The sequence below is a fragment of the Poecilia reticulata genome, linkage group LG7, assembly GCF_000633615.1.
Source record: "Poecilia reticulata strain Guanapo linkage group LG7, Guppy_female_1.0+MT, whole genome shotgun sequence".
Lineage (NCBI taxonomy): Eukaryota > Metazoa > Chordata > Actinopteri > Cyprinodontiformes > Poeciliidae > Poecilia > Poecilia reticulata.
In genome coordinates this window covers 21122424-21140750 of record NC_024337.1, presented here as the reverse complement: position 1 = coordinate 21140750, position 18327 = coordinate 21122424, and the positions used below count along the sequence as shown (strand labels likewise).

The 18327-nt window shown below is 41.6% G+C and overlaps 1 protein-coding gene across 2 annotated transcripts in view; it reads right to left on the bottom strand.

Annotated features, from left to right (window-relative positions):
- Positions 1-17: 17 nt before the first annotated feature.
- The window catches only part of LOC103467593 (uncharacterized), a 19144-nt gene continuing 834 nt past the window's right edge, over positions 18-18327 (bottom strand). Inside the window, exons 1-3 of one of the 2 annotated variants that reach the window (XM_008414128.2) lie at positions 6985-7768; positions 1664-3384; positions 18-1550 (exon numbers count right to left, since the gene is read on the bottom strand). In XM_008414128.2, the coding sequence (XP_008412350.1) occupies positions 1086-1550; positions 1664-3226 (2028 nt within the window). In that variant the 5' untranslated portion in view covers positions 3227-3384; positions 6985-7768 and the 3' untranslated portion in view covers positions 18-1085. Of the gene's footprint in view, positions 1551-1663; positions 3385-6984; positions 7769-18327 lie in introns of those variants that run through there. The other variant, XM_008414127.2, reaches the window with a different exon arrangement.

The following is an 18327-nucleotide window of genomic DNA, read 5'->3' as shown; positions in this document are numbered from 1 at the left end:
TATATATATATATGCAATTCCTCAATAGCGTTTACTTTCATAACACTGATTGAAAATACCCTGCAGTAATTACTTTTATTGAGAAGGTGTGTGGGACGACCATAGCAAAAACAGAGTGAACACAGACAAGTGCTTGATTGTCTCATTAAATATCTTCAGTGTCTTTGTAAAGAGTCAATTAGTTGCTGCTATATCTCTGAGTGAATTCACCCCTTCACCAGTTTGTACTCAAATTTGAAACTGAGCATTACCATTTCATTCCTTCCTCCTTCTATTTTATGCACTTGAATAAATAATTGAATACTCTCTTATGAACTTACACCATGGTGCATCAGTTTATTTTAGGCTGTTGTGTATTTTTGTCAGTTATGGAGAAAAATGATAATAATAGTATAATAACTTTCATGTAATTTTGTTCAACTGTATATCATTACCTGAAGATTATGTACTTCACTCTGTTCTATTTAGATCACTTGAAAATTCATAGATTAGAACCCACGGGGCAAACCAATATACATTTAAGTGATCTTGTAAGATATTATGTATTGGAGTTGTAGAAACACATCTCTTTGCATTAAGTAGGATGTAGATATTTTCTTTGAATCAAGGAAAGAAACACAGGTATGACTGGTACAAGCTGATGCATGGTCAGTGTAAAACGTCCCTCCGGTGGACAGCATCCTTTTGTGTGCAAAATAATCAGTTATGAAATGGCCAAAACTACAAAAGTACCAAATGGTGAAGGAGCAAATTGACATGCACCCTGCTGCTCCTTTCAGAAAAGGAAAGGGTGAGGGAATGGAAATAACAGGAAAGGAAAAGAAAGGAAAATAAAGGGTATGACAGGAAAGGACAGGGAAGGGAAGGGGAAATGTAAAGAAAAAAAAGGAAAAGAAATGAAAGGGTCAACAGGGGTTACATCTTTATGAATTAGATCACTTGTAATTTTTGTCTTCTATTGTTGTGTATATCTTCCCTGCAACCCTACCTTGAGGTCTCTCCATTGTTTGTCTTGGTAGGATCAACAGAGACAAGGAGGGTGTGTATGTGCTCATGTGTGTGTGTAAGTATGCATGTGCAAGTTTCTACTGCCACTTCATTAGCTTGGAGCCATGAGGTAAATCCAGGAGGCTTTTATCAGTTCTGGTTGAGGGAAGTGTGTCTGGTGCAGACCAGCGCCGTTTACGAGGCTGTTGCTGCTCCTTTGTGGGAGTATCTGTAGCCTGTTTGCAAGAAGGGCCTGGTGTTAAAAGGGGTGGCTGGGAAGGAAGTGGAGGGGGTGGAGGTGGTGGTGGCATCTCCTCCCTTTGCGAGCTGCTTGAATCTGCTGGACCTCTGGGGAGCAGTTGCGTGCGATGAGCCCTAGAGCTGGTGCGGCTGGGTGTCCGCTGAGTTTGTGTGGGCATTGGGGTTAGGGCTAGGCAAACATCACCCTCACTAAGCTGACGGCAGGGCAGGCCATACAGCTGTGTAGTTCTCTGAGGAGAGCAGGAAGACCAGCCCTGGTCTTGCACAAAGAACGGGTACTCCACCAAGACCTGCAGTAACTCCTAAACAAAAACAAGAACAGGATTACTTTAGAGTCAATGGGACTTTTGCCATTCAACATTACAACACTGACAAACTTCTTAAAGAGAAGCATTCAACCCTAGCAAAAGCTGACCTGAGAGTTGCGATCTGTAAGGTGAACCTGCAGGTGACTGAAGCCCTGTGTACTGCTTGGGGAAATCACCAGAACAGTGCAGGTGCTGAGGTGGAACTCAGGGGATGTATCTGCACTCCTCAGAAAGTCTTCAGTCCTCAGCTCCTCCACTCGTTTCAACCGCCCGCTGGCCAGCTCAATCAGAGACCCCTTGGTGAAATGAGGTAGGAGTGCAGGGGGAGATGGCCGCAGGGCTGGGGATGATGTCTGAAGATTGGAAGGAGAAACATCTCTCCCTCTGTTGCGTCGTCTCTCGCGCTCACTCTCTCTTTCTTGGTCTTTGTCAAGATGTAATTGCTTATCTTTTACTTTACCCTTTTCCCTGTCCCTCTGGAGGACCTTGTCTCTTTCTAGGTCTCTATCCCACTCTCTTTGTGACCTGTCATGGCTGTTAGGCAGACTAAGGGGTGAGTGTGGCGAATTCCTTAGTGTGTGCTGCCTTGGACCTGGCTCCCTATGCAGACTGTATGAAAGTGTTCCTGAGGAGCTGGAGAGAGGATAGGCCTGGGGATGAGGGCTGGGATGGGTGACTGATCCAAAGGGGTAATATTGGGCCTCAGATGGTGTAGCCCCCACATGGTCCAGAAGTCCACCTCTGCCAGCCCTTGCGTCTGGTCCAAGGGTATGTGGACTAGTGGGGAGTGAAGTGGAGCTGGTCTTCCCAGACTGATTTATTTCCTGCAGTGAGGAATGTGGTTCAGGGCTTACTTGAGGTTGAGAATCTGACAAAAATGCCCCTGCAGAATGGACAGGGGAGATCAGGTCCTCCTGCTGTCTACGTGCACCATTGGCATGCAAAGTATATTGACTTACATCAAGCCTAGATCTGTCATTCCCATACTCTCCAGGGAGGAGAGGTCTGGAAACTGAGGCAGTCCTGCTGCCTGACCCATCTAAGCCATTAGGCCTTTTGTATCTAGGTCTTACATCAACTAAGCTGGGGTCTTGGGGATACAAAGAGTGAGGGTTAAACAAATAGGAAGGAGAAAAGATAGAGGGGCTATAATCCCGGCGACTGGTGTTAAGGTAGGACCATATTTCTCTTGTACTTGCTGGAAAAGGAGTCTTAAATGAGGAAGAAGAGGAAGAAGATGGGGAGGGAGGCAATGATAGTGGTCCCTCCCCTCTGAGCCACCTAGAGTGATGGGGTAAGGTTGAGGTGTGGGGATCATCTCTCCAGGCAGGAGACAACGAGCTCCTTCTGTCGCTGACCTGGCCTGGAAAAAGTGGAAGAGAAACAGGTGAAGAGTAGTTCAGGGACCATGGTAATGGCACATGGAGACCTGATGCTGGAGGAGGAAGGGCTGGAGGACTGTTTAGGAGATGGGGGTTTGGGTTAGAGAGAACTCTGTCCCGGTCACTGTGTTCCCTGCCTCCCTCCCCTCTACTGGCACTATGCCGGCTCCGAAATGGCACAGGCGGTTTAAACTCATCCAGAGGGACGTGGTGTTCTGCAGACCCTTGCCGAGACTCCCTCTTTTTGGGAGGGAGGCGCTCTTTGCTGCGGTCAGGGCTTGGATTCATGGGTGGGCTCCAGCAGCAGTGGGGGCCCCCTGTGTGTTAGTGTAGGTTAGGTCACATGGGCCTCACGGGAAAACGAGGGGTGCACACAGAGGGGAAGGCCGGTACACAGCATCACTGTTGGATCGCTGTTGCTGCTCTTGCACTGAAGCACCACTCACCTAGAGCAGAGCAAAAGAGAAAGAGACAGAAGTAGGAGAGATTAAGTGTGAACATTGGGAAAGAACAGTCTGTTAGGTCCTGGCATGAGTTGTAGTTAAGACTTAGCTGTCAGTATGGTCAGACATACAAACAAATATTCAGCTGTACCAGACAGATGGAGCGAAATCAGCCACTCACTCTTTCTTCCAAACTACTTTGAAGAGGTTAGAAACTTGTAGCTTTCTGATGGTTGTTGCTAATTAGTCATTACCTAACATGTCCAGTGTGGTGCAACTGAAACTTCCCATCTTGCTCGTTTCATTCAAACACATTACTCCCACATGTGAGCTAAAAATACATTTTGCAGCCAGTGAAGTTCAGCGGCAGTGCAGTAAATATGTACAAAAACACACTCAGGAAGGCCCGACAGCAGGAGAGTTTTCATCTCTGACTCTTCGGGGATGATTGGAATATGTAGATACGCTTTTGTACCACTTTCATGATCCACCCCCACGACATCCTCGGGTACTCTCAGTATTCTACATAAGCTTACTACCAACACCCCCTCAACCCTTCACTTTCAGATGAACATATAGACAATAACAGACAAATACTCCCTCAAGCGACTATAAGCACTCCACCAGTGATAGACAAAGCTGGTCACTGCCCACCAAAAGCTGACACAGTCACTGTTGATATTACCACCAGTTGTTGTAGACACAGGATATGCGTATTTGCATTTTAAATAGGCGTCGCAGCAGGGGTTTGGGCAAATATGTGTGTCTGCCTCCGTGTGCATGTGTGTGTGTGTGACATGTTTCCATGTCATGTTTTTCTTTGTGAAAAAAAAAAAAATCTGTGAATGTGTTCAATTGTTTGAGTCTTTGTGTTTGAGTCCTCGAATGTCAGCCTCACTTCATTCAGTGAGAAGTGCGGGGGAGCTCCACTAATTCTTCTCCCAGTGTTTTAAAAGAGCCCTTTTGAAATGATGGCTGCGAGTCCAGCCGTTCCCTCCTCCAACATGTCGCTCCTCCAGCTGCCGGCCACTCAAGCCCCGCACTCACCCGCTAGTCTGTCAACTGCTAACCAACTCCCTGCCGCCTCACCATCCGCCACACTGTCTCCATGGCAACTGTGTCCACACATATGCACACACTCATATACATCCAGCTGGTTAGAGAGGTTAGACGGGGATAGTTTTTAGAGAGGCGGGTGTGCTGTTGCTCATCAAGAGACTCGGTCCAAAAACAGAGCAAGTGTAACAAGCTGCTTGAGCATCTTATTGGAAACCAAAAATAGGGCAGTGAGAGGTTTGGGATGTTTGTACAGTTAACATGACATGATGCATATTTGTCAGCCCAACAAAGATGTAGTGAACATGAAGTAATGCACATCTGATAAGCAATGCAGTTGTCTCCAGGCTCATTCTGAAATTGATTTAAAGGTTTCCTTCTAATTCCAAGTGAAATATAAGCTCTGGATTATCTATTTGATTAATAATTCAACCACAATATACTATTATGTATTTGTTCTATTCTGTCACTCAACCTCTGCAAATTCTACTACTGAGGTGAAGTGCCATCCCTGTATTTCTACATCCTGAATGAAGTCCATCTTTGTCAGATTTAAAATAGTTCATCAAGAATAAGGAACCATGTGTCTTCATAAGGAACCAAGTGTCGTCATAAGGAACCAAAAGTCTATAAAACGTTTCACAGCTAATCTGATGTGTCGGAGCAACTGTAAAGCTGGAGGCAAACTACACAACTTTTGCAGTGTTTGCCAGTTTGGAAAGGTTTGGAATTCACACTGACTGGTTTCAGTTGTCTTCTTTGTATGACAATCTGAACAAAACACAGATCACACACTTTACAACCACACACGATTTACCAACAAAAGTAATCCGAATGTAGCAAATTTCAATCAATTTTGTGGGTAAAAAAAAATGCCAGTTGGCGGCAGTAATGCACCAATTTGTTATTTTCAACTAAGAAAATCCTAGGAGAAAGAGAAAAAGGAGGAAGAGCACTGACAACAAAAAATCTTGTCATGTGCCCTCATCTTAGACCACAAAAAATGGTGACAAAGAAGACAAATAAGCAAAATGTGAAAAGCTATTACTGCAGTATTAAGCTACTGTTTCAATGTCCTAAGAATTTAAGAAGTTTGAAACCACTGGCTGAGCTTTCAATTATATATAGATCAGTGCTTAAGAAAAGAAGTGTTAGACCCACAAGATGGAAGAATTCCTAGTAAAAAAAAAAACAAATATTAAACTTGTTGGGCTCAAATCTCAATAGCACGTTTGTCAGATTTTCATCCTGTCATGCATGAACAGAGACAACAATATGATGCTTAAGTCTAGGAGTGGCTTTAGTTAAAGTCTGCTAAAGTAACTTAAAAAGTAGCAACTTGGAGTAACTCGTCTCAAAGGTGGCCAGACAAAAACACCTGTAGACTTATTTTCAAGAACACTTCAGACTGCCAATGGTGTGATTATATATATATATATTCTGTTGTTCGTTTTCATTAAATCAGTCAATTCAAAAGCCTTTCTTTAAACTGTTTAATAGACACACAAAGTACCTCTATTTTCAAGGTACTTTGCACAGGAAAATACAGCTGTTAATTGTTTCAGCTAAAAAATGTTTTTATTGCAACAAAAAAAAATGTCTGTTTAAAGATAACTTCTGAAACATAACAACAGAATTAAATGGTGCCCTTTAAATGATGTTTATATATTTTTTAAAAATTTTGTTTTTATAAAGAGGTATAGAAAATATTTATTTATTTCTATTTTAGGATTGATTTATTTTGATAAATAAATCAATCCTACTATTTTAAGAAATGAACAAACTCAAAATACAATAAAAATTACATTTATTAAAAAAAAATGTTGTTTGAATGAAGAAATGTTTTTTCTTAATTTACGATACTGTCTGAAACAAATTGTTTTAAATATAATCCTGTTTTAGCATTTGTCCTCAGATGACTCTTACTCCCACCTCTCCAAAATAGACGTAATATAAATTTGCAAAAAGTGTACAGCAAAACAAAGAGTACAATTGTGCATGTGGAGGAGTTTGAAAAGAAATGTCTCCTAACAGAATACTCCTACACTGTGCAGACGCGCACAGTGAGCTGGAGTTTAGCTGGAGCTACTGTTGTTCTACAGAAACATTTCAACACATCCAAAGAAACAGAGCGCACCCAACATAACGTTGCTCATTCCTACGTGTAAAATAAGCTAAAAAGCTTAGGGGTTTGATCAGAAAGTAAACAAAAAAATGTGTAATTAGCTTTAACAAAAATAACAATAATAACAATTAACTCTTTTTACCAATTAGGTAAATAAACTCATACCCACTTATGCCGTGCTCTATGTTATCCCGCCTTTTCTCTTCATGCATCTGCTTGAGACGTGTCAAACATGCACTCCGACTTGTGACTACAAACCTCAGATAAATACATTGTCTAAAATGTCCCACTTGTGAAACTTGAAATATTAAGTCAGTTGTACTATAAGTAATAGATAAGCAAGGAACAGATGTCAGCCAAAAGGAAAAGAGTTAGAACATGCAGGTGGATGAAGTTGGCAGCTGCTGTGATGTAAGACTGACCTTGGTACCGGGGTGAGGAGATGTCCCAGAGCTGGTACTCATTCATATTCTAGTCCTCCCAGGGGGGTCAGCCCACCTCCCAGCTCCTTACTGTGCCACAGTGCTTCCTTCACAGCACCGCCATGGGCTCCAACACCCGCAGATATCAGCAGCCTGCAGCTACGCCCTGCCTCTGATCTCTGAACGAGTGAAATAACACCAGCGAGCCCACCAAACTGAAGGAAAAAACTGAGAGTCTGCTATCCGTCTCCGTGTCTGTTGTGCCTGTGAGCATGTGTGTGTCAAGAGAGTGTGTGTGTGCGTGTGCTTGTGTGTGCAAAGGGCTGAGGAAATGAGTAATATCTAGCAGTGAGAAACATGTCTGCTATGCAGAGCCACACAGGCAGACCAGTTGCTGCTGCCGCCCACTTGCTTTAATCACTGTGAGGGATACAAACATGCATACACACATATACATGCACTCATATGTATGCACAGTCAAGGATGCAGACTCCAGATCTCGTTGCTGTCTGATGTCTTCTACTTCTAACAAACTGTCTCCAGTTGAAAACATGGAATATTGCTAATCAGTCAAGTGAAGAGCAATCAAATCACTAATTTATGTCTGTAATGACATTTACAGAAGACATGCTGACACATAGAAGAAAGAAAAGGATGGAGGGGAGGCAGAAAGACAGTTGATGAGAGACAGGGAGGAACGTGGTAGGAGGCTCATCCTACACACACTCTCAGACTTAGGCTTTTGCTGGTGCCTCTGACTCAAAACTAAACCTCACATCCATCAAGAACACACACAAACACAGAAAAGCACATGCACAGCAACACACACAGACCCACACACACACGCACACACACGCACACATGCACAGTGCTCTTTTTTGTTTATCTGCAGTTTCATCTGAATTTGTGTCCTTTGTTCTCATCAAAGCACTTTGTGACGAACCTGCTTATTAAGAGAGCTTTTATGAATACATTTGATTTGACTTTCTATGCTTGCACAAACATAAACACACACACACACGCGCACGCACGCACGCATACACACACATATGCGCAGTTATACACATACTGAAACAAGTTCAAACGCACACAGGAGCACTGCAGGGGAGCTCTGAATGATTTGCTTCAGTGATTCAGTCAGTACAAGTGGAGTGTGATGGTATGGCTGCCTTGGCTTGTTAGTACTCTATTCGTGAGTGTAGCGTTCATTCAGAGCACAGAAACAATCAAGAGGCATACATGGAAAGGAAACAAACCAAGAAAAGGGTTTTGGGCCATGTGCTCGTAGATCTTCTTAAAATGCAGAACAAAACACAGACTTCTACCCACAAACAAGACATTAACCTTGACTCACTTATCAACCGCAGCCAAATGGAAGGGTTAATAAGAAATGGAGGTGTGAAAACAAAATTCAGCGGGAAGCCCACACTGAAACATCCTCACTGGGAGGCGACAACTGCCAAAAACATCACCTCTGACATTTTACAGAATGTTACTTTTATTTTTCAAAGCAAGCTCAGACGGAAGATGATAGACACTGAGGTTGTGTGGGCACGGCTGCTGTCTGCTCCAGCAAATGTTTCATGTGGGCAGAAACGTAAACGAAGAATTTCGGAATATCCTGGATGAAAGACCAAACAGCTGCAGGGCCGCATGAAAATGAAATCATTGACGTATGACTGAAATCGGTGTAATCTTAAATTGTTGAAACGTGTGCGACATTTAAGCATTATTGACTAAACAGGTTCAGGATACATAGAAAGAATCAATAAGCCAAACATGAATCCATTTAAAGAAAATAACAGTTCTTTCTATAGACTTTTCAATGCGCTGCTAACTTAAATGTAGCTGTCTATATATTAGGGAGAGGTTTCTTCTGAAGAAAAACATTTCTATTGATTTAATACACAAACAACCTTGGCTGTAAATTAAACAGCTTGATGCAAGGCTATGTTTTATATGTTTCTCACTTCTTTATCAAAAGCATCAAAACAAGGTTTTTAGATAGTTGGAAATAATAGATGTTAAATAATGGGAAATCAATTATATGAAAATGCATAACAGCGTCACGTAAAAGCTGTCATGCTTTTCTTTTTCATATTCTTTTTTCATATTTTGAATTCTTACAACTGCTAATGACTGTATATTTGGGGGATTGTTGTGTCAAACCAAAAATAATGCAGTTCAAAATCACGCGGTGGGCTTTGACTGACATGAATACACTCTGATGTCCTTTCCTTAGTCTCAAGTATTTTTGTAGCACGGTCTCTTTGCAGGATTGCCCTGTATAAAAGCATCACTCAAGATTGCATGTTCAGTGTGATGTGCACGGCCTTCAGAGGACAACTGAATTGATACTGAGACTCAGTTGCACACAGATTAACTGTTTTCAACAACTAGGCAATATCTGAACTTACATAATTATACTTAGTAGGACTGGATGATATGCTTGAAAAAACATATCACAATGTCAACGATTCCTATGAGCCGATACAGATAATCATTGATTGTTTTTGTGTTAAAATATCTGAAATACTGCCAATACAGTGGTGAGATCTTGTCTCCTGTTTTATCCACAATTTTCTCTCAAGCTGCCATTTACTCCCTTTGCCCCACGCTGTTGCTTTTTTTTTTTGTTTGTTTGCTTTTAATTATTTTTAAGCAACTATGAGGTGTGGTGGCAAAACCTGAAACTACTGCTGTGCAAATTGCTCAACAGGTTGTTGCTAGATTACCAATGAGTAAGAGACTTGGATGGCGGCATCCACCTTGCTTAGCTGCCCATCAGACTAAAGCCTTTCCTTCGCTAACATCCTCCAGAACGCTGTGCAGTTCTGGATTGGAGGCCAGTAAAATTTATGAACATCATATTGAACATGGGGCTGCACAGTGGCGCAGTTGGTAGAGCTGTTGCCTTGCAGCAAGAAGGTTCTGGGTTCGATTCCCGGCCCCGGTCTTTCTGCATGGAGTTTGCATGTTCTCCCTGTGCATGCGTGGGTTTTCTCTGGGTACTCCGGTTTCCTCCCACAGTCCAAAAACATAACTGTCAGGTTAATTGGCCTCTCCAAATTGTCCCTAGGTGTGAGTGTGTGTGTGCATGGTTGTGTGTCCTGTGTGTCTCTGTGCTGCCCTGCAACAGACTGGCGACCTGTCCAGGGTGAACCCCGCCTCTTGCCCGGTACACCAGCTGGAGATAGGCACCAGCAACCCTCCTGACCCCACTGAGGGACAAGGGTGTTAGAAAATGGATGGATGGATATATTGAACATTGAATATATTGCAATATGAATTGTTATGAATTGTTATTGGGAAATTATTCCCAATATTGTTAGGAGTCCTAGTACTTAGGAGTATTGAATAAAAGGGGGCTGCAAACATTTTAGGCACACTTGCAAATTTTGATTTGTGAAATAGTTGAAAAAATATATGTTTCTTTCAAATTTTACTTCAAAATTATCCTCTTCTTTCGGGGAATCACAAAATATTCCAAAAAAAAATATTTACCTTGGTGGTTATGATGTGAAAAGAAGCGAAACAGCTCAGGTGGTTTTAATCATTTTGCAAGGCACTGTATAATCTGATGAATTTCAAAGCACAAAGTCATGTTTGATATGAATGTGCGCATGGCAGTCCAGTCATAGAGAAAAAGAAAGAAATATGGATGGATTGATCACAAAAGTATGCAGCGCAGCATTGAGATATGGAAATGACTACACTGTTGTACTCATGGAGGCACCCTCGGCTATTTAATATATCCAAAACACACAAACGTCAACACAAGCAAAAGCACAAGAGATCCATGCTGCATTGCCAGTCATTTATAGCACCACCTGAGTCATTTGGTGGTGTATACTCTTCCTCCATATCTCTTGTTTCTGTCTGTCTTTCTCTGTGGTGTTGCACGGTGTAATCTGCCCATCTCCTCCCCCCTCTCTCTCTGTTTCTCTCTCTCTCTCTCTCACACACACACACACACACAGATACACACAAACAGGGTCAAGTCTCGACAAGAAAGGTCAAATGAGTCAGGCAGCATTCAAGAAATCATAGCACATCAAGAGCAAACGAAGCAAGAACCGCAACAGGTGACTGAACATTTTACTATAATACTTTGAGGGTCTGATTTATAAGAAAATAGTCATTTCCTTTGTGATTGTTCTTTTTTTTTTTCTTTACATCTGCCCTTCCTCATGAGTATCCCTGTATTGGGTGTCCTATCACGTTTCAGGCTGAGAAGGAGATCTATGATGGACGTCTGATGCAGCAGAAATTTTGTTGCTGAATGTAATAGATCTGAACAGAGGGGAAGAGTAGAGGAGAGTATGGCGAGATGAGGGCAAAGAGCAGAGAAACAGAGAGAAACAGAGAGAGAGATCCTTTGAAAAATCGTAAAGTTAGATTTAGAGAAGAGTTGGAGAGACAAAGTAATGCAGGGAGGGGCTGAGGGGAGGAGGGGAGTACTACTGTGGTGGCTTACGCTACAAGGAGCCTGGCTAAGCTGATAGAAGGACGGAGTGATACAGGCAATAGCTTGTTGGGCGACAAGCCAGGCCAGCCTTTAGGGCAATGACCCATTCTTCTGCAGGATGAGCCTGCAGCAATGCCTCAGTCAAAACAATCATTGCATGAATGGGCCTATAGTCTAGGACTTTCATCCGGTTTCATAGGTAAATACAAGCAACATAAGTTTAACAAATAGAGAAAATTTGCCCCTTTCATAATCTGGTTCTCGTAATGCAATTAAACAATTGCATTATTTAATTGTAACTTGATGTGAGTTGGACTGCTTGGCATTTGTCGTAAACAGGTGCAATATATTGACAGTATAATATATTTGAACTGAATTTATGATTGAATAAGCTAAACTGATTCCAAAAAAAGAAACATAAATTAAGTTAAGGGTCAAATTATTGGGCAGATACGTTTGAAGTAATCCTTTAATTTTACCAGCTCTGATGCATTTCACTTTAAATAATTGTAATGTTTTGGCGTGGATTTGGACTCTTGCATTTGATAGAGACTCTGGAGGGAGATGCATATTGGGGTGATGGCAAGGAGGCTATTATCACCAAAGATAAATAGTAAAAAATCAATAGAAATATCCCTAATGCTGAGCGGTCATTACAAGAAAGGTATTTTTTCACTGATAATTATGAGGCATATTAATAATTTTCATCATGCCATCCTTTAGTCATAAAATATGAATAAAACAACAAAGTGCAAGTTTCAAACTGTCACTCCTTTTACATTGTTTTATCTTTCTTGTTTGAGTGAAAATAATGTTAAATGTACAGAAAATTGAAATAAATAAACTGCTGAACTCTGAAAAGCCCCAAGCTGACAGCAGACTCCTGTAGTGTGTGAGTGATTCAAACGCTGAGGCCTGTAATGTATTGCTTGGCTAATCCCTTGTGAATCCTAACTGGTACAGCCTAAGGCAGGCTTAGTATGGTTCTGGGGAGGAAATCCCCCCTGCGTTAGTGGTACGGGCCATTAGCCCCTGGGGTATAAATAGGGCAGTCACGGCTCCTTAAGCTGGCTTTTACGCAATATCAGTTAAAAATATGACTTGACTAATTACATGCAGGTCAGCCAGTCAGCAGAAGTAAAAAAATTCCTCCACCTCGTTCTGCTTTTTGCTCTGACCATAGCGGGGCCATCCGCTGCAGGAGCGCTTCTCCGTCTCTCCTTTTCATACGCGTGTGTCAGTGTGAAACATGTGTCACAGTTTATATGACATTTCCAATTGCAGGTGTAATGCCATTGTCACTTATTTGGCATTTAAAATGTCGTTTGATGGGAGTTTCACCCTCCCCCCCCACATTCTGAAGATTATAATTTGGCTGCATCTGAAACGTCTTTTTATTCAAACCTTGATGGCTTCTACTTGCAGCTATCATGATGAAAAAACACACACAATAGAACTTCAAATGTGATACTATAGGTTAGGTGTCAGCAAGTAGTGATGTCATACAAGGCTGATGCACAGTCATGCTTTTCTATTTCTGTTCTCGCAGCTCTTTCCCAAATTAGCTTCCCAACTTTTTTGTGTTACGTTGTATATGTGTGTATGCGTGTGTGGGGGTGTGTGTGTGCGTGTGTGTGTGTGCGTGTGCGGGTGCGTGTGTGTGTGTGTGTGTGTGTGTGTGTGTGTTGGCTCACTGTATTTCTGGCAGGAGATCTTCTCACTAGTATGAGATATGATTAACCAGACTCAGAGCCTTTGATGCACTCCCATGCTATGAGATCACCGGCTTACAAGAGAGGTGGAAGCAGCAGGAGAGTGGTAATAAAAAAAGCTTGAAAGAGCAAGGACAAGCATGTGAAGTTTCAGCGTGTGAAGGAGGAAGTGGGAGGGGGGTGAGGGGGGGGCACCGTTTCTCCTAAACATTTGGCTGTTTTTGGCTTTGTCCACCTATTGAGTGCCAGTCAAACCTGGGGTTTATGCTCATTCTGTTTCAGCAGTTAAAATGTCATCAAGCAGTAACCAAACATGACATCTCCACAGAGAGACAGCATAGCCTGGTCTCTCACCGGTAGCTTAAGTGGCATTCATATTCAGATAGACTGTCTAGACTGGCTTTAGAGACTCTGTCTAGAATACCTTTATCATTGCTGGTATTCAAGGCAACGTTGCTATACACTGCCATTATTGCTGCTGCTCCACTACCCCTCCCACACCATATCTACTGCTGTTGCAGTCATTTACTCAACTCATTCCTTAGGCTGCTTGCTATAGAAAAGTGTTGCAGATTAAACAGTAATATGTCTGAATCGGATAAATGAAATACCGCTTTTTGATAGAGCTTTTTCACATGAAGCTATTTCCGCACCGTTGCTGAAGAATTCAAACAAGCACAAATGAATTCATACAACGATTTTTGATCTTCATTTTGCTCTTGATTGAAAATAATTCCAAAAATAATTAGATTAAGGTCAGCTCTCCAGATGAAATTTGCTTCAGATGCTACACTCACTACACATTGATACCGAAACCTAGAGGGAGCGAGCTCACATGCATGGGCTTCAGCAAAAGGATAAAGGCAGGTCTAACTGAAAAGCGGTGGGTGTAAGTGGTGGGTGGCAGGGTTGAAAGGTTGCTGACCTTCATTGTAGTTGAAATGAAGAGGAGGAGAGCATGCTGCTTGATCATACACTGGGGTTAGCGAGTCAAAGCCAAGGAAAACAATCCATTTCAAGAAAACGACCCTTTGCATGTGGTCAAGTAACAGACAGGGCGCATGCACGTGTTTGCAAATGACCAGCCATCGCACCTTCATTATTACGCGCCTCTCTTTCACACATGCTGCAAGTAGATCAGAGAAGAAATGCATGCCATGAAACACCCTGCTCTCATGAGAGAATTTGAACGACAGGTGTGTCTGTCACATTTAAGTAGTCTGGCACAGTGTCAGCTGTGTTCAAACACTGACTTCTGTTTGGGATTATTCATCACACTCCTGGTCTCTTTGGCTCAGATCCCAAGCGTGTTCTCATATCAGATCAACTGGGGGAGAGCCCAGATCTACGAAGGCCATAAATGTAGAACTAATTTTATATCGTTTTTTATATCGAAAAGAATAGAATAGAATAGGGTAAAATAAAAAAAAATAAAAAAACTTTATTTGTCCCTTATTGAGAAAGTTCAGCTCACCAGAAAGAGTGATGGAGAAAATACACTTTTACGAATTTAGCAAAAAAACACAAGCAACCAACAAACAAATAAATAAATAAATAAATGAATATGAATGTACACATATGTAATACTACATGAAAATATTTAGTTGTAAAGAGAATAGAATAGAATAGAATAGAATAGAATAGAATAGAATAGAATAGAATAGAATAGAATAGAATAGAATAGAATAGAATATTGGAATACTGACCATAATTGGACAACTGTTGTCTCTGTTGAATGGAGGCAGGGTTTTTTTAGGCCTAAGGTTACCAACCTTATCTCGCCAATAAGCTCGATGCATTTGTCATAGAGCTCAAAAATCCTGTGCTCAACACTGACATTTGTCCATCTCTCGAAACACTTTAAACTTGTCGCTATCTTGATCCTCAAAAGCAAATATTGCTAGCCAGAAAATAAGATTTCTGTTTGTCAGAAACAGCAGTAGGAGTCAAATAGGAAGTACATAATTTACACACAAGCATATCTGTGTAGTTTCAACCTGTCTGTTTTACTTTGAAGTGGGAATTGTTATTTTTTGGTAACATTTCCTTTACTTGAAAGTGCAGCTGTTTCTAAAGACTAAGTTGAGATGGCATTTGTAGGAACAGAACTGTGCTGTCTGAAACTGCTTCTTTTTTTTTTTTTTGCTTGTTTCCTTGTTTTGTTTAAAAATGTGCTCTCTGAGCCGGTAGCAAAAGGTGACTCATGCTACGAGGCATCTAAGGTTGAACGTTTGCAGGTCACCAACTGTAAGAATATACAACATTAAGCTGTATATTTGGAAGAATTGTGTTTATTACTAAAGAGTCATGTTGTAAAAATGGATGTATTTAGAAGTAGCATTAACCTTGGTTAGCATCGATGTGGAAATGAAATGAGCTATAATTAAGAGCAATGCTGGAAGAAAAGCTGTTAGATGCGGCAAATGATTAGGCAAAGAAATGAAGGGTTATCTTCAAGTAGGATAATGACTCTAAATATACAGTCAGTTATGTTTAGATCGGCCTAGTAAAAGTACAGACCTAAATATAATTGAAGATCTGTTGCAAAACTTTGTATTTAATAAAGAAAAATAGGCAAAAATTGTAGTATCTATGAAGAAAATACCACCAAAGATTTGAAACTATTTGCCTACTGCAAAGGTTGGTTCTACAAATCATTAACTCATTGTGGGAGAGCATATCTGCGCACCATGATTTTCAGATTTTCATTTGTAAAAGAAAAAAATGTGTACTTCATGTTAGCCTCTCAGCCTGATTCACAATAAAATACCCTCATATTTGTGATTATAAAGAGCCAGTTAATGTGCACACTGCATGATTTATTAAAATATTTCTGCAAAAAAAAGAGGAGAGAAAATGTGACTCATTTTCTTTTCTGCAAGTGGATGACATGGAAGACAGGCAAAGGCATGTAAATGCTCGCCCATACAGTAGGTGTGACTCGTGAGTGACAATGAGAGAGATTATCCCTCCGTCTGTTTGCAGTGAGGTGGTGAGTGTTTCTTGACTTTCCGAAGAAGCAGCGAAGAAAGCTGTTAAGAAAATAAATACTTGTCGGTGGTTACAGAAGTTCAAATGTTTGCTAAACTCTTGCCCCCACAAGTGGCCCTCAGATCTGATTTTGTGTTGGCATGCTGTACTGAAAATCACAGACACAAGAAGGGCATGTGCATAGATTCTTGCAATCATGCAAATGCGTAGTCTCGGCATGAATGTACACTTCAGTCTATAGTTTTCCCTTTCTTTGTATTTCACTTTCAGCCTCCCCACCCCACCCACTCTCCGTCTCCCTTCTCTGTCTTTCCCTCTCACTCATCTGGGTGGCTGTTTGAGAGCATACACTCAGCGTGGGTGAGAGTGTGAGAGTGCTAGAGTAGAGTATATGACTGCTAACACAAGATGTAGGGTGTGTGTGTGCGTGTGTGTGTCTGTGTGTCTGCCTGTCTGCGTGGTGCTGTAGGTGGAGAGGCACAGCAGGGCGTGAAGGAGCGCTGTGATAATGACAGGCCATGCATTATATAACATGCAGATTGCATAAGGAGAAGATTATTTTAGGTCCAGATATTGAGGATGTATAAGTAATCTTTTTTTTATGTGGGTGAATAGCGCTTCGTGCACCTCTGAATGCACGTATGGGTCTTTGTGAAGAAATCTGCACATTTACTCGGCTACTTTCAAGGAGCGTTGGGGGACAAACTAAACTGTATTTTATGCGAGTGTTTGTGTGCGTTTTTTAAGAGTATACATATTTTCAGCTTTCTTTTGCAACTATCTGCATATTAAAACAAATACGTAGGAATGTTGGTATAAGTGGGTATAAGGATGTCTACGCTGCATGCACCCACTCATTATCACTTTTAGACTTCAGAGAGATCCACTTGAAAAGGGCAGATTCTCCTTAGTAGTTGGCGGGAGGGGCGGTAAAGCAAAGTAACTTTCATTTATGATGATTTTGATGTTCGGAGCTTGTCCAAAAAAGAGCAGCATGCTCATCTTTGGACCTAAAATAATTTTTGGAGTCTCCCTCAGTCGCTCGGTATCAAAGCTGTGGTCCTCAGATACAGTCTCCGTGTGCTACTGCCTCACTCCATGCATGAGTGTGCCCCTGTAAAAATAGACCTCTTAAAGGGCCAGCAGCCACTCAACCTCCTCCCACAAGAGACCTGTTCTTCTCCTCAGGGTGACACAAGAAACATGGGACAAAATTTTCACTCGGCTCACATGATCAGTTGTGCTTCTGCTTCCCAAAAGCTGTAAAATAATCGGAGCCTGCTCAGTCACACCAAATACCTTCACGAAGACAAATCTCTGCTATAGGTGATTACGGTGTTAATCTTCAGGCATTCTTCCAATAAGTAATTGTGAAACACAATATAAACTAACAGGTAAGTTTACGTTAATTGAACCAGAATAGATCAAGAGTCATTCTGACAGAGTCCTTGCTTCTTACCTTCAATAAGTGACAAATCTAAGCTTAAAAGCAAAAAAAATGCATCGTCAGAGAAACTCTGTACTTTGTGGCAGTTCCTTCAAAGCAGACATTAGAGGAAGCAGTTACACAGAGACCTAAGACTTCCTGTGGACTCTGGCAGATCACGCTAGTAATTGAAATAAGTGAATTAAGTCAGCAGGGACAAATGGCGTACGTCTCGCTTGAATGACGTCTACAGTCAAGGACTGTGGGAACTCGGGTGAATTCTCCTATACGTAGCATATGGGTGATTGGGGCAACAGAAGGATGCCGCCTGCAGTAGCAGAAATAGATGTACCAAAAATCATAACTTTGCTCTCTGGTGTACAAAACACCAGGAGGGATTTGTTGCCCGTATGTGACAGAATGTGCACAACACAGCTCTGATCTTTTCACATAGTCCTGCAGAGAAAAGTTTTATGAGTTAAAAGTAAGAAAAGGGAATAAAGCTACTGAGTTAGGGGTTTCTGATAATAAACAGTTTTTTGAATATTAACAAATGCACCTGCACACCTGAATATTGTACCTTTAATGACACGAGAGTTCTCAGAGATTTGACTACAACATCTGCACACCATGCTTTTCCTCTGACACCACCACCACCACCATCTCCTCACATGCACGCACACACACACACTCACGCACACACACACACACACACACACACACACACACACACACACACACACACA